Genomic DNA, 26,111 nt, shown 5'->3' on the forward strand with positions numbered 1-26,111 from the left:
AATTACAATGACATGGTTATAACACCAGATTTAGTGGCAAGAATATGGGAAAATAGAAAATCATGCATGGTTGGTCCAAAGGTAATTTGGTAAATCGTTGTATAGGCTAGTCTCCTAATATCTAATTCAAACTGATTACATGTAAGCCTATGATGAGTACTAGAGAAGTTCATGAACACTCACAGAGATCTATACATATAGATATATGTATGTATCTATGTGTACATATGTATACTATGGCTGTGTGCAGGAAAACATTGGCGCAGCACAAAAGAGCAAATTGGGGAACACATACATATCACATCCACACTTTCATACCCTCCCCCACACACAGCATCTCTGATCTCTGCCTCAAAAACCTGAAGTCTGACATGCTCCAAGTCTTTAACTTTTTGACCACTGCCATGCCAGTCCACAGATGATACATCGATCTCTGACCTCTGATGATTCAGTGCATGCATGTTTTGGTTCTTGTGTAAATTACTTAAAATGCTGCAAAAAGGTACTTTGTGTGTTTGTACTTGCGTTTGTGCCCAAGATATCTCGTTATTCATACATAGAACCTTTAAAATCTGAAAGAAAATCGAATTCTGAAACTTTTCTACTCCCTAAGCTTTGGGATAAAAGGTACTCAATGTGTACTATGATATAAACACTGGACACAATATGCAGTATATAGTGTCATCTATAATGTTATAGTTAATATATAATATGTACACAAATGTCTTAAACTTCCTTGTGAAATTACAAGTAACTGCTGACAAGTAATTTTCAGTCTCCTCTCCTAAGGATGCCTACCAAATTGCCCCCGTAGGGAACAGGGGTCCTTTTTTTTTGGGGGGGGGGAATTTGTACAGTTCATCTTAAGTAGAGAATATGGTGAGAGCAGCAATAAAATCTTTCTTTTTAAAAATAAAGCGTTCATTAAATATGGTTAACAAGATGCAATTCGTGTGTTAACTATACAGATACATATTCCGTATCTACTTTCTTAAGTCTTCAATCTTTTGTAGCCGGACCATTTCAGTGTGGAAATGCATAGACAGGAGCACCAGTAATTACGCACCGGACAGGGAATAAAACGCAAACCAAGGTGATGTGCTGTCAAGTCAGCGGTGAGAAGTCAAGATATCATCAGGAGGACTCACTAACAGACACGGGAGATCAGCCATGGTTGTGTAACAAAGGGCCCTACCTCCTCAGAAAAGAATTAATGTTTAGCCCACACATTGCACTCACTGGTGGCGAGGGAATGCCATAAAACACCTTGTTCTCAGACCCAAATAGGAATCAATTGGCTTTGGGATGTCATAACCCACGGTGTTAGCTGCCCTGGGCAGTCACTGCACAAATCTAAATTGTGTTTCTGAGGTTACTACGGCCTCGGGTCCTCAGAAAATTCACCCCCTTCTCCTTGCTGAGCGTGGTTATCAGGCATCACCGTCTCACAGGTTCCTTCCCAGCCCAAGGCTGACTGCCCGGGACACTGAACGTTCCTTACGCATCGCTGAAAAGCAAACACGGGCTCAGGTCACTGGGAAGGTGAGCCAGCAAGCTGGTGAGGTCACGGAAACAGCCTGCAGCTGTGTGTCTCTAACTCACCTTCGGGTGTCCTGCCGAGGAGAACAGAACAGCCTCAGCTGGGGTGTTGAACCCCGCTCTGGCTTTGGAGTTAAAATCTTCCGGAAGTTGTGCTCCCGACACAACCTAACCTTCAGGTGCTTGAATTTTAAATTGAAGGTCGATTTAAAACCTGGCGATAAGCTGGTTTTGCAGTCAGCCCTCCCATGGGGCCGTCCTTTTAGTAGGACGGCCAGTACCTGGAGAAGGCACACCCAACATGGCCCAACCGTGGCTTTTTTCCGTAAATGAGTTGAATAAATTCTCGTGACTTCCAGGGTAAAATGTTGCAGAGATTAACCCGAAGTTCAGATTCCACTTTACCCTGAAGACCCTGAGCAAATTCATGCATGTTTCACCGTGTCCGCGGCCCCCTGTCCTTAACAGATTGTACCGTGTTACCCGTTAAGGGGATGTGGCTCCTACGAATTTGCATTATTGTAGGAATTCCGATCTCCATCACTTCCCTCCGCACCTCTGAGCTTCAACTTCCTAGCTGAAAGGTGGAGAAATAATAATAGTCATTTTACAGGGTTGTTAGGAGGCTTTAATGCGATGTGGCACAGAAACTGCCTAGCCCCGGTCCAGCCCAGGGGGTTCTGAGGCAGGCACCGACGTCACACATTCTTCCTTGCTATTTCAGTTACTCTCCCTCGTCCTTCAGATTTCCATTCTAGATTGAATGTGGTTATTATTTTTGAAAGTGGTTATTTTGAGCTTAGTGAAAAGCTTTAAAATTTGATTCCCTACTGCTATTGATTTAAAATGCCATGCTTGTTTCAGGAGGATTAACTTCTTTTTTTTTTTTTTTTTGGATCTTTGTCTGATATCCTGTGCCTCATACTTCCTTTCTCAGAAAGTGAGAACAGAATAATTCTAAAAATGAAAGCCCAGCACATTCGGAAGTCCATCATTTTTGGTCTTTTAATTTTTTTCATTATTATTATTATAATTATGATTATTTATAATAAACAATATTATCCTGGCCATAGCCCTCTCCCTCATCTCCTCCCGGTCCCACCCTCTTCACCCCTTATGTCCCCTCCCTAGTCCACTGAGAGGGGAGGTCCTCCTCTCCCTTACTATCTAACCCTAACCCATCAGGTTTCATCAGGACTGACTGGATCCTCTTTCTCTGAGGCCTAGTCAGTCCTAAATCACTCTGTTGACTGTGCCTTACGGGGCTGTAGTGTCACTGGCTTTTGAGTTGTCTGTTGATTTTCTGTGGTGCTGTGTTTGCATCAAAGTCATCCATTAAAGCATAAGAATTAAAAATATATTCATTTTATATTTTATGCGTAAGTGTTTGCCTGAATGTATGTGCGGTACCTTGTGTCCACAGAGGCCACCTGAGGGTGTCAGACTCCCTTGAACTGGAATTACAGGTGTTTGTCAGCTGCCAGGTGAGTACTGGGTACTGAATCGGTGACTTCTTCAAAAGCAACAAGTGTTCCTAACTGCTGAGTCATCTCTCCAGCCCCGAGCACAGGTAATTTGAAGTTTAGTCACACGTGTTCTCATATTCCCAGTAAGAAAAACCATCAAAGAAGCCAGGGTGTAAATTACACTGTTTTCATTTGGATGCTGCTAGAAAAACAAGCTGGTTCTCTCACTCCTCTACTCCAAGCATAATAGGCTGTGTTTTTCCTCACTCTGACCACAATATCTGATATAAACAACTTAAGAGAGGAAGTGTCTATTTTGCTCATTTCCATGAATCATGGTAGGAAAAGCAAAAAGATCAGCTCCATTCGTGATGGTGAAAGCGCAACCTATGAAGCACAAAGCACAGCTGGAATACTGTGGTACGGGGGTGGGGGCGGGGGTGGAGTACAGCAGGCTATACAGCTGTAGAACCTCCAAACGTCCATCACCAGTGATCTGCTTCTGCCAGCTAGGCCTCTCCTACTGAAAGTTCTGTAGTACCACTCCCTGAAAAAAACTAGTACCAGTTGGAGACCAACCATTTAAAACATGAGCCCATAAAGTACCTTTTAGATTCAAAACAAAATATCCCCGCCCTAGCCTTCCTAATATAAAAAGCACTTACACACAGTTTTAAGAGCCCGCCCCTAAGCTTAACAGTTTCAACACTGTTTAAATGTCAAAGATCAAACTTTCCTCTGAGGTTCAAGGCCAGCTCTGTATCTGTGCAAAATAGAAAAAAGGGAAGGTGAGTTTTTCCAATATACAATGGCATGGAGTAAAGATTCCTATTCTAAAATGAAGGAACTGGAGAATAGCAAGGAAAGGTCAGACCAGCACAAGACCAGAACCTAAAGAGGGAAACATTAACTCCCATAGCTTCCCTGTCTCTCATCCTGGGAACGGGGCAATGTGATGTGAGCTCCAATAGGCCTGACTGGCCCTATAGCCTTGCTGTTGGCAGTCCACATGGCCTGTCTCGTGGGCTGACTCCACTCAGTTCCTGGAGTTTACCTCAGCAGATACCTCTACCTCCCTGGCATCTCCAGCTTCCTGGCATCTCCATTGCAACCTGGGCTTCATCCACACATCCTTCTGCAGCAGCAGCCTTCCAGGCTTTTCCTGCCGTGCGTTGCCTGGAAGAGGCTTTTCTTAAAAATGTTGGGGCAAGCCTGCCTGACCAAGTAATTCTCAGTTCTGAATGTCTAAGAAACCAGTCTCATGTGGCCAACAGCAAGTTACTAGCTGGACAATAGCAGGACCCCCATAGACCATGGTTATGGTTGGACACTGAATGCCAGGGTGGCTGAATCTTGGCTTTTGCCTGGGGCATTCTCTTTTTAAAGGAAAACCTTTGAAATGACCAACAGATTTATGTTGCCCTGGAGTCTATGAAGAGTAGAATCGTGCTACTTCCTTAAATGTGCTTAATGCATGTTTCCTGCTGTTTCACTAAAAATCACCTGGATTCTCTTTAATCCTAAGGGTTCTCCAGTTTGCATTTCTAAACTTCAAATTCTCATGCATCAGTTCTAAAGGTCTAAGAATCACACAGTCAGGCTTACTCACAAGACAAACTCTTCTTCAGCCCCAGATTTCTGTATTTGTTTCTTTTGTATCACCATGATCACAGCGCCTGGCAAAAATAACTAAATGGACAAACATCTGTATGGGCTCATGGTTTCAAAGAGTTTCTATGTGACATGGCAGCAACTTAGCCCATGGTGGTGAGAGAAGATGGTGGAGGCTGTTCTCATCCTTACAGTCCAGGACCTAGTAAGCTGCTCCCTCTAATGTCTACCTTCAGGCCTGGCTCCTCCTCCTAAACATTCAGTAGCTTTGCAAACTAATGCCACTAGCTGGGGACCAAGCGTTAAAACATGACTTTGTAGATGGTGCCTTATTTTTAAATCATAATGGACACTTAGGATATGCTAGGAGTTTCCACTGGGTGATGGGTGTGGTACCTCCCTGTGGAGTCTCCATGATTCTGGAAACAACTTTCCTGGAATGGTTAACAATAATCAACTCCTTCTTGTAAATCAGTGCTCACATGACTTGAAACTTGTTATTCTTGTTATTTAAAAAAAAAAAAAAGCATTTTAGATTTGTTTATTTTATGTCTAAGTGTTTGCCTGAGTATATATATATGTACCATGTTTGCCTTGTGCCTACAGAAGCCAGTCAGGGCCTTGGACCTCCTTCAACTGGAGTTAGCAGATGGTGTGAGCCATCGCATGGATGTTGGCAAGTGAACTTGGGTCTGCAAAAGCAGCCAGTGATCTCAATCACTGAGCCATCTCTCTAGTCTCTGAAACTTGTTCATTCATTTAATAATTAAAACCACTGTCCCCAGAAAGATCAATTGTATGAGTCTGTATTTATAAAATATGTATCTAAATATATAGTTATATAATATAAACATACTATTTAATATATACATGTTATAATATATAAAATAATATATATTTTTAAAATATAATTTTTTTAAAAAAATAAATTTTTATAAATCAACAAGAGTTACTTTCTAAAGAAAATCTATCCTTCATAACTTTACAGTGTTCTGGGTCTTGGGGGAAAAAAATCTATCATTGTTTTATATTTATTAATCTCATACAGAATTATGAAGGCTCTACCCACATAACCACAGTGAGTCTTCTACCATTGACCTGAGAACAGGAGGCTGAAGTCTTTCGTGAGGCCTGAGGTTGCTGGAGTCCTCCTCATGGCCTCAGCTTGCCTCAGCCTCCACAAAACCACCTTCAGAGGAAGCTGCTCATGGTAAAGGCTTTGTCTACCACCCCTCCCACAAGGCCCTGCTCAGAAATCAAATACAGACAACACTGTGTTGTCACAGAGCTGGAGAGGACGGAGCGCCTTGAAGAACTGTCACGTGATGCTTTCGTTTACAAGGTGTGTGATTCTTTGTCTGACAGTGACTCTAATGGATATGATAAACTTGAGACAGGACTAAGATTATTTTCTTTTTCTGTGTGCATGGCTGTATTAATGGCTTTGTGTGAGTGTAACTACAATACCGCAGAAGCAGTGTGGAGGACGAGTGACTTATTTGGGCTTACAGTTTTGGGGAAACTGAGTCTGTGTCCCTGAAAAGCCCTGGAGAGAAGCACAGCCAATAGTGTCCATAATTAGTAGGAGAGGCTTGTTGATGTCCCAACAATCCAGAGATCAAGGCAGTTTGAGTCAAGGTTTACTTTCACCCCTCCCAAAATTGCATATTTAAAACGTGAACCTCTTGAGGGCGTATCCAGTTTGAACCATAGCAACGCCCTCTTCATGTCCATATTTCCATCGCTGGGAGTTACAGGAGAGAGCTGGGATTCTTTGAGCAGCACTTGTGAACCTCTAATGGGGCAGTATGAAAACAAAAACAAAAACAAGGATTTTAAACATTGCTGTGCTTCTATTAACACATCAAACCTACGTCTGGTGGACTTGAAACTGAAGATTACTAACTAGAAGCTAGGAAGAATTCAGAAGGTGATAGTGGAAACTCACCGAGGCAGGGGAAAAAAAAAACAACAAAAAACACAGGTCAAGGGGGACTTCACCTTCTAGCTTGAGAGAGAACAAACAGGAAAAGCACAAGAGTTAGTTCACTTTAGGGCATGCACTTCAAGGGAAAGGAACATCCAAGGAGGTAGACCTCACCCTGGGGAGCCAGGAGGAGGGGCCTGATTTCTTCCACCTGGCTCTGGAGAGGCTTCAAGGCAAGGAAAATCTCTCTACTGAGCTCAGGCCATGTTGAGCTACTCAGGAAAAGCAGCGCTGCCCGCTAAAGGAGTGGTTCTCAAACTCCAGGGTGTGACCCCTTTAGGGGTTGCATGGTCCTTTCACAGGGGTCCCTTTTCAGATATCCTGCATGTTACAGTTCATAACAGTGGCAAAATTACAGTTATGAAGTAGCTCCGAAAATAAATTTATGGTTGGGGTCACCACGACTTGAGGAACTGTATGAAAGGGCCACAGCATTAAGAAGGCTGGGTACCACTGCACCAAGGCTAGAGAGCCTGTCTCTCAGAATGCATGGATTACATCCACATAGCCCCCAATTCCTCACAAAAGCCACAGACAATGTTGCACCAAACAAAAGAACCAAAGAATGGTAAAAGAGCCGGCCCTCTTCCTTATTGCCAAGAAGTCAAGGAAACAACATAATACCAGCACCACTCAGTGGCACTTCAAAGAGGAGCAGTGGACAGAGGGAAGCAGATAGATTGAGCATTTCTCTTAAAGTAAGTAGGATGTTTACAGCCACTGCTTCCTGCTCTGACTCTCAGGAGGGTGGGAAATAGTGAAAAAGCCTAAGTGGGCAATAGAAACTAAGGTGTCCTTGGGACAAAGCACAGGAAAAGTGCATTATTAAAGGAGTTCAGGGACCTATTCGTGAAGTGTGTCTATTGAAAATGTGTTATAAAATTGGCGTTCAATTTTTAAAAAATGTGCTTCTTTAAAAACAAAGGCCACCAGTGACATTCTGTTGCAAATACTTGGGCGTGAAAGCCCTGTAACGCTACTAATAAGCTTTCTGGAGTTTTTAAAAGCAAAATGATGTCATAACATTCCAAATGCAACGCATCTGCCATATAAAGGAGAGAACTGTGGATGGGTTAGGAAAGGAAGATCAAAAGATCAGGAAGATGCAGGAGCTACTGCAGGTACCATCACCACATGGGTTTTGAAATAAGGAAGACCAACTCAAGAAGGGCAGAAACCTATGTCTTCTCTGTTCACAGATACCAACTTTTTTCCTCCCAAAGAAACAAGAGAAATAAGAACTATCTTACTCGTGCCTTTACCTACAGCATTTCCTAGACTTCTTGGGCACAGTGTGTGTTCAGTTAATACTACTGAATGAAGGGAAGAATACATATCAACTGTGCAGAGTCAGAGTAGATGGACTACAAAGTTTTTAGAGCTCCTTTAAGGTAGTCACAGGGCAGTAGGGGAAGTTCATTGTAGCACCATCTCTGCTCTTAACCATCCCTCTTGAAGAAAGAGAACAGGACTTGGCTGCACATTACCATTATGAGAGACAAGCATACAGGCTCCTGCATGCCTGTCAGGATGCTGTTTCTAGAACAGAGATAATGTGCTGAAGGCCATCATCTACTTGCACCTCAAGGAGAATCATCCTGACGACTATGACTCAGCACAGCTAAAACCTATTACTAAAAGAGTTAAGGTGGCCTTTATTAGGTGTGAATATTGAAAGTGTAATATAGTCTGTGAAACCTTGTTTTGGCATTTGATTTTTAAAACACCAGAACTCAGGAAGAAAGGAAGAAAGAAAGAAAGAAAGAAAGAAAGAAAGAAAGAAAGAAAAAAAAAAAAGGGCCACTAGAGCTGTTCTGTTGAAAATACTTAGAAATAAAAGACATGTCACACTAATGCAATGCACTCTTCAGTGGAACTGAATGCTGCTTAAGAAGCTGGGAAGCAGGGTTTTAACTCCACATGGCTAAGTCTTCTGGGCTCTGTAGCAACTGCAACCTCCAAAGAGGGACCTGAAATCATCTAGCTGAACAACAGGGGTTCAGAGGCAGAACTAAGTCTAGGAGAAAATCATCTAGAATGGAGACTGGCATTGTGGAAGAAAGCTGGAAGAAGTTGGAAGCGTTGGAAGGGCTTCACTGAAGCTCAGGCACCGCAGAGTTAGACACTGGTGGAGCTAATACAGGACCTTCCTGATCCCTGCTGCAGGGAGTCACAAGGTTTTGCTGGAATGTGGCCTATGTTTGCAAAACACCCAGGGGCTGGGCTCAGTTGACCTTTTGTATGTTTTCTCCAAACAAAACTTTTCCCCATTCCTGTTAGGCCTTAAGGTAACAGCTCACTCACTGTAAGAGTATGAATTAGTCTTTACAAGACTGAAATCAGATTTCAGATTTCCCAAAAGACAACACCTGATACTGTCCTTTCATAGACCCTCTATGTCTTCTAAACGTTCCTAAGTGATGACTACTGGTTTAACTGCCCAAGGGCAGGAGAAAGTTATTCAGAGTACATACACTTTAGCTTGTTCTGTCTGACATTAGTGACCAGGATCATTGGTGGACAGAATCTGCACTGGAGACAGACACGTTAATTAGCCTAATTTGCTCACACAAGTAATTAATTATGTAATACCTAATTAGCTAACACAACCTGCCAGGAGCAGCGGTAAATGCCAGCCACGCTTTGGTGGGCTTCCTCTTTATCCCCTAAAGATAAATGGAGAGATGTGACATACGTAAAACCAAATAAAGGGCCAGTGACAGTCAGTGGGCATCAGAGTCTCAATGCTGTCAGTGACTGTTGGGAAAGAGCAGTGGGTAGGCCACCTTGCAGTGTCAAGAGGCCTGAGCTGTGCATATAATTGTAAGCCACAGGTAGGAGCAAAGGTCCTGAGTTTGAAGGGAACACCCATGCCCAGGGTTATTTTGTCTTATAGCTATCGTTACCTTTTCTAAGATAACTTCCTTAATGGTTCTTGGATAATTTGGGGGAAATTATAAATGCCTGGTTGGCAGCGGACATGGGTTAGGCTACATTGGTTATCCCCCAATATGAACTTGCCTTTCCATTCTGAAAACTTTGCTGGCAGACTACTGTGAACCAAATGAAGCCGAAGGAGGTGTGTGTGTGTTTGGGGGGGGATTTGAGACGTTTTCAAAGAATGGTTTTCAGGGGGAAGTGGGATGGGTGACTTATACCTTAGGTTAAGATCCAGGGTATTCGCTCCTTGACTGTGATCGCCTTACACAGAAATCCACACACATCAGGAAATGCCACCTATCTGCTTCTGTTTGGCACTTGTGAATATTTTAAGTTCTGATTTGCTTAAAATCCATGATACTGGTGCTTTGGGAGTTCTGCTCCATAGAATGTCAGCTGATTCCCATAGGAACCTTGAGAGAAAGGGTCATGATGAAGCAGATTTCCTCACTCCAGAATGAAATACAGGAGTAAACAGTGAATTCATAATTTCTCTCCCCCATTTCTTCCTTCCATCCCTCCCTCCTTACCTTCCTCTGTCTCTCCCACCCTTTCTTCTTTCCTACCTTCCTTTTTTTCCTTCCTTCTTCTTTCTTTCTGTGTCAGGAATTGCTTTACTCCCGTATATGTTGTGGAACTCTGTAGACCAAGCTGCTCTGAAGCTTGCAGCAATTCTCCTGTCCTGACTCCTAAGTACTGGGATTGCAGGCCTGCACAATCACGAAACCAATTAATAGATTTCTTAAAATATATATATTTTTTTTTCTGAAAGTATTAAGCTATAATTCTCTATTCTACCTGCACTGACACCCAGAGACATGGATTAGTGTATGTTGGAGTCAACCTAGTATTTAGAAAAATGAAGAGGCCTTAGGTAACCAGCTTTGTTTAATCATCAGGCCTTCTGTATGAACTCAGATGGGCAAAGTTCAGACAAAGCAGTTTTCTGAGGTCCTGACTTTGGATGTTTTCCTGACTAACAATCACAAAGAACAAAAACAAATTGGCAAGTAGTGGGAGAGGATGGGAAAACGAAATATTTGAGGACTGAAAGTTCTCAGGAGTACTGGACACATTTTTGATAAGGTTAGCATGAAATCCGAAAGCAGACTACATCCATACACATCTCAAAGCAAACACAGCTGTGTGCCACACCTTGGTCAGACGCCATGAAAAGGTGCTGTGGTCAAAGTTAACAAGATAAACAACCTGGTCAAAGAGAAAGGATGCCACACCTTCCAAGAGAGCCTATCTTCTTGGGGAATGATGCTCTGAGAGCCAGGCTGTAATATAAAAGGCCTTCCAGGGATGGTATTTTGAAATTGTCACAGGAGTTCAAAATACTCAGGGAAGATTTTAGAAGAAAATTTAAAAAAAAAAAAAAAAAACCCCTAAGTTTGAAGGGATGGTGCAATCCTGACTTGAAGCTGTGTCATTAGGATTAGATCTGTAATTTAACAGCAGGACCTAATTTTGCTTTTTCCCCGATATCAGCACAGTGCAAAGTATGGCTTCCATTTTACCTGCTTCTAATAGATCCATGGGACGTGACAAGAATGCATATGAGGGGTGAGTAATTTTGATCTTTATTTCTTTGGGTCAGATGAAAATCTCTTGGATTTTATTTTAAGTGCTCAGAGGATGTTCCCCCAGGGTTTTATACATCTTCTCACATTGGACACTAAATAATAGGAACACTGTTCATAATACAAATCCACATAGAAGCACTGAAATTTCTCATTCTTTGGTTCTTGTGGAGTTGGTAAGTTGGTTCATGTATGAACATGGAGCAGAGAGTCCAGTGAGATAGTTCAGTGGGTAAAGAAAGGTTCTTGCTGAGCAAGCCTGACTGCCTGAGTTCACTCTCGAGAACCCATTGAAAGGTGGAAGAAGGGTTATCCTCTGACCTCCAAATGTCATCCTGGCAAATCCACCTCCACACAATTTCATAAGAAAACATAATGAGAAATAAAATAATAAAGAAAAAAAGAAGGAAGTAGGTCAAAAGAACTTTTTTTTAAAAAAAAAAAAGCAATGAGAATTTTAAGCAGCCCACAGGAGCAGACAAATTCAAAGTACAGCCTGGATTTCACTGTGGAGTTCAGTGTTTCATTCCAGGACCACGGGCTGTACCTGAGAAATAATGAAAGGGCCCCACGGTGCCTATGGCACTTCAACTGTGTTGAGTGCGTCATGGGGTAATTTCATATGCTTTGTGATGGACGGACTTGACATAGAATCGACTTCTGAAATACCGTGGATGTTATTCATCTCCAAGGTAGACACGAATCTGCTCAAGCTGCCTGCAAATTAAATTCTAATTTCTGCCTCGGGTTAACAGAACATAATAGAGCATTAGTCTTCATGAGGCTTGAAGAATTTTTGTAAATTCCCTCTGATTTGCCAAGAATTGTGGGAAGTGTCTTGCCGTGATGCCAGCATACAGACAGGCTCAAACAGACCCCTCCACCCACCAGGGAAGCCAAGGAGAGAGGGAGAAATATGCAAATGAAGGCAAAGGAAAATGGAAACCTCCCAGCTAACTCTTTTCTTTGGTCATCAATCTTTAGAGAAAGAGTTAAGAAGAAGAACAAAAATAGGCTTGAATTTGGCATGAAGTCTCGGGCAAGCCTTTCCTCAAAGTTTTTTTTTAAGACATCCATGTACTTGGTTTTAGCTGAAAGTGGGAGTTGACTTGTGCATATGGGGCACAGTGTGTTGGCGGGCTTTTGTTTGTGGCTTTGGTTGGTTGGTTTGTGGTGTTGGGGATTGAGCCCAAGGCTCAATGAATGCTGGATAAGGACTCTATCACTGGTCTATACCCCCAGCCCAGCGAGACGTTTCGAACCATGCATGTGTTGTAGACAAATCTATTGATCTAGCTAGGATATCCATCACCTCACCAATTTCTCACTGCTTGGTGGTAAGAATGTCCAACATCTATTTTAAAGTGATTTTAAAGTATATTTGTACCGTCTGTGGTAAGCAGGCAAGGCAGTATAGATTCTTAAACTTATTCCTTCAATGGAGCTGTTCCCATTCACAGCCCTTTGCCATACCTTCCTAGTCCCCAGCCTTTGATACCCACCACTCCTCTCTGTTTTAGTTAGATCAACATTTTTTAGAAACGTTGATAAAAGAGAAGTGGCAGACACAGTGTTTGTCTCCCTGGGCTGGGGCTGTCCTTAGCATATTACTAGTTCTGCTCATGTCACAAACGACAGAGTCTTCTTCATTATGAAAGCTGAGAGCTGGTCTGGTGCCACGCAGACCTCCTCAGGACGGGGACAATGGGGCTTGGGTCCCCTGCCCTACTCACCTCCGCCCAGCTGAGCTCGCTGTCTCTGCTGGGCTTGGTGTCTGTCACTTGCCAGCTTTTTGAGCACTTCCCCCTGGCAGGATTGCCAGGCCACAGGGGAAGAGGACACGCTCAGTCCTGATGCAATGTGATGAGCTAGGGTGGATGGGAAAGGGAGCTCTCCTTTTCTGAGAAAAAGGGGAGGGAGAGGAGGAGGGAGGGACAGGGAGGGACTGGGAGGGGAGGAGGGATGGGACTATAATAAGGATGTAAAGTGAATGAAACAAACAAACAAACAAAAAAACAATAAAAGCTGAGAGGTCAGTGAGATGGCTCAGTGGATAAATACTTGACACCAATCCCTAGGACCCCCATCATGGAAAGAGACCCCCACAGGCTGTCCTCTAACTTCCGCACTTGTGCTGTTGTGCTTGCACATTCGCATCAACACCCACAAGAAAACGAAATAATAAATAAGTCTAAATAATACATAATAAATAAAGTCTAAATAATAAGTAATAAAGTCTAAACCGAATTCCATTTTAAATATATTAATAAACGTATATTTATAACATATAAATATGTAAGTAAACATATCTGTAGTGCTATGATTGACATGGGAGTGCCGGTACCTCTCTGACATATTCGCCTCAATTCTTTTGGATACATAAGAAACAGTGAAATGCCTATACCATACGATAGCTATATTTTAATTTTTATGTTCTCCATAATATTTTCCCGGACTAGCTACACTAATTCACACTTTCGCCAATAATACACAAGGTTTCTCTTGTCTCTAGACCTTGTCAATATCCGTTATCTGCGGTCTTTGATAATAATTCTAACAAGTGTGGAGAGATAGCTCATTGCAGTTTTAGTTTTCATCTTCCTAATGATTAGTGATATTGAACATGTTAAAATACACTTGTCAGCTGTTCGGATCTTTGAGGACATCTGTCCAAATTTTTTGGCTATGCTTAGCCATATTCTACTTCCTTCCTATTGAGCTATTTAACTTGGATAATAGATTCAAGTGTCAGATATAAATTTTCTCCCAGCTCATGGGTTGCCTCTTCACTCTGTGGTTGTTGTTGGTTGTTTTGTTTTATTTTTGTTGTTTTTACATTTTTTTTAATTTATTAATTACAGTTTATTCACTTTGTATCCCTCCTGTACCTTCCTCCCTCCTCCCTTCCCAGTCCCAACCTCCCTCTTCCCCATGTGTCCCTCTCCCAGTCCACTGATAGGGGAGGTCTTCCTCCCCTTCCCTCTGATCCTAGCCTGTCAGGTCTCATCAGGAGTGACTGCATTGTCTTCCTCTGTGGCCTGGTAACGATGCTCCCCCCTCGGTGGGGAGGTGATCAAAGAGCAGGCCAGTCAGTTGCTGTCAGAGACAGTCCCTGACCCCATTACTGTGGAACCCACTTGGACACTGAACTGCCATGGGCTGCCTCTGTGCAGGGGTTCCAGGCCATCTCCATGAATGGTCCTTGGCTGGAGTATCAGTCTCAGAAAAGACCCCTGTGCCCAGACTTTTTGGATCTGTTGCTCTGTTTTGTTTATCTACATGGGAGGTTTTAGTTTGGTACAATCCCATGGGTTTATTTGTTTGCCTTCTCTTGGGGGAGTCCTACCTGAGTGACCACTTTCCAAACAAATATGGTGGAGTTTTTCTCTGTGGTCTTCTGTGACACAGCTTCGAGTTTTACATGTGTGTATTCTGAGTTGACATTTGGACCTGGTCCAAGATCAGGTTCGATTTCCTTCTTTGGCAGGTGGAGATCAAGTTTTCTCAACACCGTTTACTCAAAGCCTTTCATTTCTTCATTGTGTGCTCTTGGCAGCTTTGTCAAATACCAACTGCCCATTAATAACTGGGTCTATTTCTGGATCTTCTATCTTATTTCCTTCATTGATGGAAATTTCCTTCATGGTGTCAATGCCACCTTGTTTTCGCTGCAATCATATGGGGTTGTCTGCTTGCTTGCATTTAGATAGACAGCGTTCCACTGTTTGGTACAGGCTGGCTTGAAACCTTCTATATAGCCTAAACTGGCCTTGAATTTAGAATTGTTTTTGTCTCAGCTTCCCTAATTAGCAATCAGACTTCAAGGAAATAAAAAGGATATCTCCAAAATTATTATAACAAATAATTATTATTTGTGCTAAGGGATTATTGTAATAAATCTAATACAAGAGAATGTAATTAATGACTGTGATGGTTTGAGATTTTTCTTCTTGACCATAGAAAAGTTGGACATCAGTAGTTTTAGAAACTCTAAGGCACAGGTGTGCTTGACCAATTGAGTCAGAAATTCCAAGATGGGACTGAAGCGTCAACACTCTTTAGAGCCCATCTAATGATTCCAATTTTTGACTAGAGCTTAGTTCTATATTATGAGTGCACACTACTGCATATTTTATATTTCTTATCCCTACAATATCCCTGTATTTGGGCTCAAGGTCTGCGATGTCTCTAACTTTGTTATTTTAAAGACATTAAGCTAATTTCTCTCTCTCTTACAACACACACACACACACACACACACACACACACCTAATAGAACTGATTATATTCAGTGAAGGTGTAGGTTATAAACTCAGCAAACAAAGATTAACATTTTTCCTGTCTACTAATAAGAAGCTACCTGAAAATGAATTTGATAAAACAATGCTAAATAAACAGAGTAAAATACTGAATGCTGAAAAGATCTGCATACTGAAAACCATAGAATACTGATGAAAGAAATTCAAGACAACCTGAAGACATAAATGGGTGAAAGGATATTTCACATTTGTTGACAGCTAGACTCGATACTGGTGAAATGTTCATGCCAACCAAAGTGGTCTGCAGATTCAACGTAATTCAAGTCAAGATTCTTTGCAGAAATAGGACAACCCTAAAATCTCTGTGGAGACAGAAAAGATTTCAAATGGCAAAAAAAAAAAAAAAAAGGCTTTCTTTGGTCACTGAAAAAATGATCACCTTAGAAGTGCTTTTCCATGGACCATTGGGACAAGAATCTCTGTCAAATTCAGACTCCAGCATACTTTAAAGTTCCCCCAGTGATTCAGATAAGCAGTTAGAGAGTCACTGGAGATGAATGAATGCGTTTCTTAGTGTTATGGTTTGTAGATTTGGTTGGGAATCCAAAGGAAAATCTCCAGATCATGAAAGCAGCTTTGGCAGAAGGAAATAAAAAAGTAGGATGGAATCTGGAAGAGAAAGTAAGTGTCAGGGTTTCCAGAACTTTGGTGCGCATTTGAACCACTGGGGTTTTATTAGAATGCAGGTTTTGATTCAGTGGTCCTGGGGCGGAAATGTGGTTTGCCTTTGCAGCCAGCTTCCTGAGCCGGGCTGTGCTGCTGTGAAGCTTCACTCAGCGTTGTCTGCATGAGGGCTCCTCCCGGCAGCAGCAAAGAGGTGTGGGATGCCTGTCCTGCTTTGGGATGCAGAAGCTTGTTCTGCAGCAGTGACCGGTAAGCAGCATCATGGAGCACTCTTTCCTCCCCCCACCCCCAAAAAAGAAGGTCTGCCTCACAAACTAATTAGAAACCTGTTACTTCTAACGTTTTTAAGGAGAAAGAAAAAAAAAACACTAATGGTATTTTGCTCCACTTTCTGAACAGTTAAACTTAGGTTAACAAATAGGATTTGTTCAGTCTTAGAGATTAAAGAAAGATGCATTCAACAGCCTACATCAAGGAATTTACAGTTTTTCTGAGGAGACAGAAAATTAACTCCATTTTAACAGCATTAGCACAAACATAGATGCTTTAGGAGCACAGTGAGGGGAGAGATATTGATTAGGGATAAAGACTGCTTAGAAGACTCTCCTGGAAGATGCAGTGTTAGCTGGTCTTAAGGAATGAAGAGGATTTTGATGAGTAAAAAAATGAAAGGGAGGCAGAAAGAGTGGCTCACGAGCAAAGGCTTGCAGCAGGGACTCGCACATTTGATGTCAAAATTTAAAAAATATTTCCTGAGCAGCCAATTAATTTTGGCCTGGTCGCCAGTGTTTTTCCTTTGAATCCCCTTGGTGGTTTTTAAAGGTCAGATGAGAGCCAGAGGGATGTATAATATGAGGTTAGTTGAGATGGTTGAAAGTATTTAGAAGGAAGTGGGAGAAACAAAGAGTTTCCAGATGACTCTTGGTACGGTGTCTTTACCCCTGTTTTGGAACAGATAATTTGTTATCACTGATGCTTGAAGGAGTATATTATGATAAACAGAGTAGGCTGTAAAGAGTGTGCTTTGTAAGTATAAAGTAGAGTGAAAGAAGGCCCCCCTGAGAGGCAGCTCACTGCCTTCTGTTACATAGATTTGCCAAATGAAAAAGGAAGGACGGTCACCTAGCTGGGACTGCAGTGATGGGGCCGGGCCAGTGGCATTAGGGAGAAAAGAAGCGTGGCTGTGGGGGTTCTCAAAGGTACTGATACTCAAGGTGTTTCTCTAGACCAGGGTCACACACACACACAGAGAGAGAGAGAGAGAGAGAACACTAAACCTGCATTTCTGAAAGAAAAGCCATCCAGGCAGTTCTTCATAGGTACTCAAAAGAAATGCTGGCACATGAGAGACCACAGGATTCATAAATTGTTTACCTATGTACACCCAGATGCCGACCGACGAAGTTGAGGAGGAAGCCGAGAAGTGTGAGGTGGAGATGCAGTGCTCAGAGAAGCCCCTCAGTGGCTCGTGTGAGACACTGCTATGCAAGCATGCAGTTGCTACTGGTGCAGGATGCAGTCAGGGCAGGAGCAGGGCTTTGGCAGACATGCATGGTTAGCATGGGTGTTGTGTTCAGGCCTTAAGTGGGATGTTGGCTCCAGGATGCGGGTGAAAGTGAGGAGCCACTGAAATATCCTGGGGAATGGAGCGATGAGCTGACACTAAGCAAACCTTCCAGGTTTCCCACCATTTTTCCCTCTCTGGGGCAATCTTTGTCCACCCATCCATTTTGTATCCCCTCCCACTTTCTTCTGATGCCAGTTTAAAAAAAAAAAAAAAAAAAAAAACTTAAAAGGCATTCTTTAAAAGGAAACAAAAAAAAAACAAAAAAAAAAAACACTTTTTGTTTGGTTTTTGTTTCAGGTTTCATTATTGTTATTGGGACCTTTTGTTTGTTTTTTAGTTTTAGTTTTAGTTTTTGAGACATGGTTGTGCTGTGTAAGTATGGCTGGCCCGGGACTCACAGTGCAGATCAGGCTGCCCTCAAATTCGCAGATAACATCCTGCCTCTGCCTCTTGAATGCTGTGATTAAATGTTTGCATCAGCATGCTCTGCTGAAGGGTTCATCTTATCTCACCTTCTGTTTCTAAGGTTCATTTTTTAAATGACAGTAGTTTGGAATATTTTATCTTATGTGCTTATTATGGTTAGACCTCTTCTCCTATCACCCCCACTTTCTTGAAGCTCCTTAGCCATTCTTTGGGTCTCATCTTAGGCATTTCTTTTCTTGTTTCTCTTGGCTTGTACTTAGTCCTTCTTTCTTTGTCTCTGATGTATCCCAACTCACGTTCCCAGGAGCCTGTTCATCTCTCTGCTTCCATCTCACCGCCCTCTGAGGTCTACTTCTCACCCGAACCTTCTAATGGGACATGGATCATTTCCAAGTTCACTGACCACAACTGGCAACCTCTCAGTGGTCAGACATTAAATACTGTTTGAGCTCAGTGGCTTCTTGCTCAATGCAAACCAAGCTGATGGGTGAAGACGGTATCAGTTCCTTACAGCCACTGAGCTTATGTGTCCCAGAGCCAAGCAGTACAGATAGACAAGTCACTTCCCACATCCCCTTAGGCCAAACTCAGTGAGATGACATTATGTCACTGGGGATTTAACCTAGCAGTGTACTCCAAAGGAAAAAGAATTGAAGGTTCACAAACACACTGTGGGCCTCAATAAAGTCTCATGATATTCCAACTACAGTGATAAGGGATACTTATTCTATCATTGTATATAAAGCCCTTTATAAACTCTCTCTCTCTGTCTCTCTCTCTCTCTCTCTCTCTCTCTCTGTCTCTCTGTCTCTGTCTCTCTCTCTCTCTCTCGTGTGTGTGTGTGTGTGTGTGTGTGTGTGTGTGTGGTGCTGAGTCTCAGACAGGAAGGTAAATGCTTTGTCACTGTACATTCCTACTGTCTTACACTTATGAAATTTAAGGCTCATAAGTTTGCCAGGTGGCGGTTTTCACCATCTCTGCTTCACAGATCAGGGGATGGAAGGTCAAAGTTAGCTTGCTCATGCTTGCACAGAAAGTGTATGTCCGGTTGATCAGGCAGTGGAACAAAGGTGGTCTGAGAGCCGGGTCCCTGTACCGTGCATCTTCACAGTAAGAGAGTGGCAATTAGAGACAGAGTGAGCTGAGCAGAGGTGCCTGTAGATTTTCTGGTTGCATGGGAGTGCTCAGCTTCTAAGAGCCTTGAAGTCTTCATTTATAAGTTGGATTATTAATGTTACTCAGCTAACGGAGCGGTCAGGGTATTAAATGAGCTAATGTATTTATTTCATCAGTTTCCTGGTATGGTATAGTTTTCATGCATAGTTCTAAGTGTGGTACATAGAAATTGTAAAACAGACATTAGCCACATTATACCAGATTTAATTATGAGAGGTTTGTCTGGAGTAGCTGTGTTAGTGGTGGTCATGGGTGTGGTCTTTTATCCTGTCTCAGGTCTGCTTTCTCTCCTGATAGCTTGATATCTCCTTTGTGTAGGTATTGGTGCTATATTTATTTTTTGTTATTTTCTTTGGGTTCTTATGTCTACCACCCTTCTCCACCCCAATACTTTCTAATACCCCAACCACGTAGGAGAGAGAGAAGGTTAGAGGGGCAGATGAGAGTAGACCTCCATAGGCTATTTTCTGCTGATTAGGGACACCAGGATTTTTGGAGCAAGTCCAATCTCTGTCATCAGGATATCTTCAACTTCTTATCAAACCACAACAGCATCCAGGAGCTGCAAGGAGGAGCAGCAGTCTTCTTCTTCTTCTTCTTCTTCTTCTTCTTCTTCTTCTTCTTCTTCTCCATCCTCTTCCTCCTTTTCCTTTTCTTCCTTCTTTCTCCTTTACTTCTCCTTCTCTTCTCAGTGCCCCTGCCCCGTCTCTAGGTTCCGGCATTTATATCCTCCCAAGAGTTCCCAGAATTCCAAATGTAAACTATCTGCAGCTGGCAAAAATATCATGCCCCTACTGGCGCACTAGGCAAATCATAGTTAGCAGCTGTGGACAGTCTGACGCAGCCCTATATCCCACACTTGATATTAAAACAACAACAACAACAAAATGTCGCATAACGTAACTGGGTTTCTCACTACACGTATGTGTTTTTATCCGCAGACAAAGGTCTGTATATGTTAAGAATCCTCACCTGGATGCTATGGATGAAGACATTCTCTATCACTTGGATTTAGGAACCAAAACACACAACCTACCAGCAATGTTTGGGGATGTAAAGGTAAAATATTTTGAATTTCAGAAAAAATGACTCTATTTCCTCTAGTATTTTTCTTTCTCATTTTCCTCAAAATAAGCTTCACACCTTGGCTAGAGACAGGCCATGAGCTATGAAGCCATTCTAAGTTAGAATTGAGCATTATGAACAATCATTTCCACCCCAACAAGACATAGATGCTTTCAAACTGAATCCAATGCAAACATGATTACTTGGCCGCTGTGTCCCTGGAGATAAATATAATTTTATTGACAATATGGTTGGGTATTCAGAATTCATTATGTCTTAACAGATTTAGTTCATAACTTAACGTCTACATTTATTGTTGAAGCTTACTAATTCTCATCTTCTTAAATCATAAAAGAATTCAAGACTAACAATGCCCTCTTATTCTCTTCTTGAACGTGACCATTGTCCACCTTTTGTATCACTAAGATTTTTACTACTTTATAAGAAATATTTCATGAGTAAATTGTTTATGGAACAATAATGGGATAATTGTATTTCTTTTATCACCTAAATAAATTGTAAGGAGCAATTCTTGCTCCTTACAATTTAAATCAGAAAAACATAAAAACATAAAAAAGAGTGTTCTGCCTTTAAAATATATGTTATAGTCCCCTTTCTAGACCAAGGCACGATCAACTCACCTTCTTTCATTTCATTTATTCATTCACGTTTTTCTACAGGTATAAATCCATTGCACAAGGTACTGGGTTATATAAGGACATTTTCTTACATACACATAATGTGTTTTGAGTATATTAACCTCATACTGCATCTTCCATTCCTTTGTAATAAAAATATTAAATGTTTATAATAAGACTAAGGTTATAGCTCAGCATAGACTGGTATAGTGGTAAAAGCTCTCAGAACTTGGGAAGTTGAGGCAGGAGGATCAGAAGTTCACATTCAAGGTCATCTTTGGTTACATAGCAAGGTCAGGGCCAGCCTGGGGTAGGTGAGACTCTATCTTAAAGAAAGAAGTGTTATATCAAAGCAGATGCTGAGACTTATGGCCAACCTTTGGGCAGAGTGCAGGGAATCATATGAAAGAAGTGGAAAACAGTAAGATCTGGAGAGGACAGGAGGTCCACAAGGAGAGCAACAGAACCAAAAAATCTGAGCACAGGGTCTTTCCTGAGACTCATACTCCAACCAAGGACCATGCATGGAGATAACCTAGAGCCCCTGCACAGATGTAGTCCATGGAAGTTCAGTGTCCAAGTGGGTTCCATAGTAATGGGAACAGGGACTGTCTCTGACATGAACTGATTGGCCTGCTCTTGGATCACCTCCCCCTGAGGTGGGAGCAGCCTTACCAGGCCGCAGAGGAAGACAATGCAGCCAGTCCTGATGAGACTTTATAGACTAGGATCAGAAGGAAGGAAAAGAAGACCTTCCCTATCTGTGGACTTGGGGAGGGGCAAGCATGGAGAAAGGGGAGAAAGGGAGGGGTTGAGAGGGCAGGAGGGAGGGAGCTACAAGGGAGATACAAAGTGAATAAGGTATAATTAATAAAAAATTAAAAAAGAAAGAAGTTTTAATGTTACAACTTGCTATCTCATATCTTTTTTGTTTGACATTATGTTATTACTATTTTATTCCATTTTGTTTGAAAACCATTGTCCATGGGGTCAAGAATAGTTTATATAAATTATATAAAGTTACTCCAGGATGGCAGAGCTGGTATGTAGACCAAGATCCTCTAGGTCCAGTTCCCAGGGGTTTTTACTTATTGTACCAGGTATATTCTGAGTTACAGTAAGGCAGAAAGCTCCAAAAATTAAATGAGGAGGCATGTGAAGAAGGTGGTTGAGGAGGATGAGTTTAGGTAGAAGAAGAAAGGAAGGTGGAGGAAGGGAAGTAAGTAAGCAAGTACATCTAGGATGCCCGTTGTCAGTCTGTGCTCAGCTGCCTCCTCCCTCCTCCTCTGAAGGAGCAAATGTGAGTGTGGGTGGGTTTCCAGGCAGCAGCACAGCCTGTGTCCCTATTCCTCTCCAGACTGCAGCTTCCAGCCTTTGTGCAGCCTACCCCTCTTTTCCTCTTCATCTTTTGAGTATAACCCCTGTCTCCGTACTGAGTCTTATATTTAGGCTCGAAGAATCTTGATCAAGTCAACTTCGGTACTCATTAACTGGATTGTACCTGGATTGAAATGTCAGGTGTGAGGTGCTTGCCTCACAGTGATTTCCCCGAGACCTTTTTCTAAGGATGACTGTTTGGAATAGGATTGCCGTAATCAACAAATGAAGGTACACTATATTTAGTACATTAAGAAGATGGGAGATGCTTTGATACAGAGCGGCCTTTTATCTGTATGTCTAAATGTCTTCCTCCCCTCTACCATTCATGGGCTGCCTTCTTTGTATCTGAGCCTGCCCAGTCCCCACCGCACAGGGCTTCCTCCTTCCTTTCTTCTGCCTACATGGCTGTGTAGTCAAAGAACATGGAAGGCGTAGGCAGGAAGGTCAGGAGTTAAAGTTTGGCTTTGGTTACATTAGAAACTAGATAGTATCTTTCCTATACAGAGGGAGAAACTAGGGCTCAGTGGATATGCATCGTTAAAACACACCTGCTACATTTATGTATCTGTAGGAGGCACAACACAGCCAGTAAGTGAAAGAGCTGAGCTTAAGCCCTAGGTTTCCCTGATGAAACAGTTGCTGGTTCTTTTTATTTTTAACACTACATTTGTTACTCTCCTCCTTATTGGTAAATCTAGGAATGGATAGCTTTGTTTTGGAGATGAGAATCACACATGTGTACACACACACACACACATACACACACACACACACACACACGCATACGAGTGCATATGGTCTCATCGCTGTTAGACCAGAAATTGGAGCTTCATGTTTCCACTTCTCTCCCTGACTGGATTTCTGTCATCGCTTCTGCCACACTGTTTCTCAGAGCCACCATCCAATCTCAGAACCACTGTCCCCTGCCAGTACAGTCACTTGAATGACAGACATCCTCCATTTCAAATAGTTTTGTCCCTGACAGCAACCCCAACCACGGCCCCATTTTGATGGGTAGGAGGCAAAAATGTGTTTAGATTTAGGATCCAAACAGAATTATAATCAGAACAGAAACAGGATGTTGGGAACAGAAGATACAAATTGGCTGTAATAGATGTTGTCTTCAGAAACGTATCTTCATCAAGCACTCTCTTATCTCAGAGTGAGAACATTGTAGATTCGATTTTGTGGCTCTGTTAAGTCTCAGGTCAGCAATCCTGGCTACAAAGCTAGGACATAACTCACCAATGCCTAAAAATGCAACCTTACCCCACAAAAGATGGTGATAATTATTATCAATACTACCTTCAAAGGGAGAGAAGATGGTAGGAGATACAGTTTAAACCTGAGCTAGGTGTGGTGGTGCATGCTTGCAATCACAGCATATGGGAGACATAGGCATGAGTGCCTTTCTTATGCCGTATGGCTTTCTCCTCATAGTGAGTCCAAGACCAGCCAAGGGTGCAAGGGATCCTGACTTAAACAAACACACAAACGGACAGAAAAACAAATCTGACTGATTCCGACAGTTACCCTTATTCCTTTGTATCTTTCCTCTAGTTTGAAGGATTTTTCCTACTTGGTACTACATAGTTTCAGTGGCTTAGTACAATGTAGGCTAACCTTTCGATCTTAACACACATAAAGCAGGTGTACCTGGCTGATGGCTGGCCAGGAAGAGGTGAGGCCCAGAGACCTGGTTCTCTTATATCTCGCTGCTGTGAAACCTTCAATTTGTGGCTGGAAATCTCCCTGGGTGTCGACCTCCACCCGGCAGATGACAGAAGGAGTAATGTACAATATGTCTTCCTTGTGGGATGGGCGTGGGGGTTCGTCTGTGAACTAGGCTGGAAATGGAACACTTTACTTTTGCTCATAGTCTAGTGGCTGGAACTCAGGCATTATGGCCTTGTCTATGTGGAAAGGAGCCTGGGAAGTTAGAATTAGCTGTGAACACAGACAGAAGAGGAAATAGTCTCGGCATGTAACTCATTAGTCTCTGCCATACTCACTGGAGATGAAAACAATTGAAAAATGTGATAGAGGTGCTGGAAAGATGTTTTTCAAATTCAACATGCAAATATATATTGTATCATGTCTTCACAGATTTCTTTCATAAAATCACTAACTGGTACATTCTAATTCATCTGAGCAATTATTTAATTTTTTTTCCCATTTTTGAGATCATAATACAATTACACTTCCCCCTTGATTTTTTTTCTCTCCAAATCCTCTCAAATACCCCTCCCCACACTCCTTCAAATTCATGGCATCTTTTTTCACTAACTGCTATTGCATGAATATATGTATATACATATCTATCCTAAATGCTATCTGGTTCAGTCCATACAAAGTTGCATGTACATATATTTTCAGGGCTGACTATTTAGCATAGGATTGAAGCCTCATGGGCTTTCTCCATCCAGTTTTGCTTGCCCGTTGGTGCTATTCTTGTTCAGCTCACACTTGGGTAGTTGTGTTGTTGAGATGTTATTAGTGCAGCTTCTGATGTTGCTAGGAAACACAGTCTTCCAACAAACTCCCTGGTCCTCTGGCTCTTATCGTCTTCCCCCTCCTCTTCCACAATGTTCTCTGAGCCTTATGCGTTGTAGATGGGATCCACTGAGACTGGCCTTCACAACTCTCCTGTAACGGTCTCAGTCTGTTGCAAAAAGAAGTGTTCTTGATGGGGTGCAGGAGGTGGTGAAGATCACATCTACCACCATGTGGCTTTAGGGACAAAATGTTTATAGAGTGCTGTTAGGGATTGTGCTGGTTTAGTAAATTAGTGGTTGTAGATTCTCCTCCAATAACCATGGCTTGCTTAGCTCTGAGTAGTTAGCTAGGTACCACGAATGCTTTCACTGTTGTTGAGTGGGTCTGAAGTCCAATTAAAGAGGTGTTGGTCACTACCAGTGCGTGCGTGCCATTATTGCAGCCTTCGGGTTACCACGCCATTCTGGTCATTGATGTGTTTCATAGGCATGACAGCTACATGGGACTGACTGTTGGTTGCGTGGTGCCTTCTCGTGCTATGAAAGCTCATCTTCAGGGGCATTCAGATCAATTCCAGCTCAGGAGGCTCTGGGCCATGTTTCTGGAATGCATAGTGTCTTCAGAATTTTAAGTAACATGGAAGATAATTGCTTCATAAGACTTCATAATATGCGCTTAAAATGTCCTTCTTACTACACAAAATTCATAAACTGCATTTATGTTGTAAATTAATGCAACATGGCAAAATCTTTTAAGCTACTGGGGACGTTTGAAAGTGAGTTTGTTCTGGAAGTCATTAGGCGAAATCCTGAACATATTTTTATAATGCTTCTTTTTCCTGCCCCATGCATTTCTGCCTTCTTTGATAAAAGATCATTTTGTTTGGAATGTAAACCACAGTCAGTGCCGCTGGAGGCCAGCGTTGGCTGGTGGTCTTCAGCCGTGTTTTGCTGCTTATTAAAGCAGGCTGGCCGTGGTGTCTGCAGGTGATGCTTAGTGAGTCTGATTTTAGAGTGAGCGTCAGGAACTCAGCTGCTTCTGTCCACGCATGTCGTCTGCGTGTCTCCGGAAATCTGCAGGCTTTCCTGTTGATTGCCGCAATGTCTACCGTTCAAAGCGGAACGCAAACCGCAAACCAGTCTAACATCTGTTTCGGTTCTACGGTCAATCCAAATGATTGTAATTTAGGGCAATGGTACCACACACTGAGGTTATTTTTCAAACTACTGTGTTTTGTGTATAAAAAAGGTGATTCCTTGTATTTAGACCTTGACCTACTCATAGGAAGGAC

General features: G+C 42.3%; 1 protein-coding gene across 7 annotated transcripts in view; it reads left to right on the forward strand.

The window, feature by feature from the left end:
- Positions 1–10,859: 10,859 nt before the first annotated feature.
- The window catches only part of Upp2 (uridine phosphorylase 2), a 64,258-nt gene continuing 49,006 nt past the window's right edge, over positions 10,860–26,111 (forward strand). For 2 of the 7 annotated variants that reach the window (XM_060390200.1, XM_060390199.1), the window contains exons 1-2: positions 10,860–11,112; positions 20,183–20,300. In XM_060390200.1, coding sequence (XP_060246183.1) covers positions 11,051–11,112; positions 20,183–20,300 — 180 coding nt within the window. In that variant the 5' untranslated portion in view covers positions 10,860–11,050. The remainder of the gene's footprint in view (positions 11,113–20,182; positions 20,301–26,111) is intronic. The other 5 variants (XM_060390201.1, XM_060390202.1, XM_021638784.2 and 2 more) reach the window with 3 other exon arrangements.

This window comes from Meriones unguiculatus, chromosome 8, assembly GCF_030254825.1.
Source record: "Meriones unguiculatus strain TT.TT164.6M chromosome 8, Bangor_MerUng_6.1, whole genome shotgun sequence".
Classification (NCBI taxonomy): Eukaryota; Metazoa; Chordata; class Mammalia; order Rodentia; family Muridae; genus Meriones; species Meriones unguiculatus.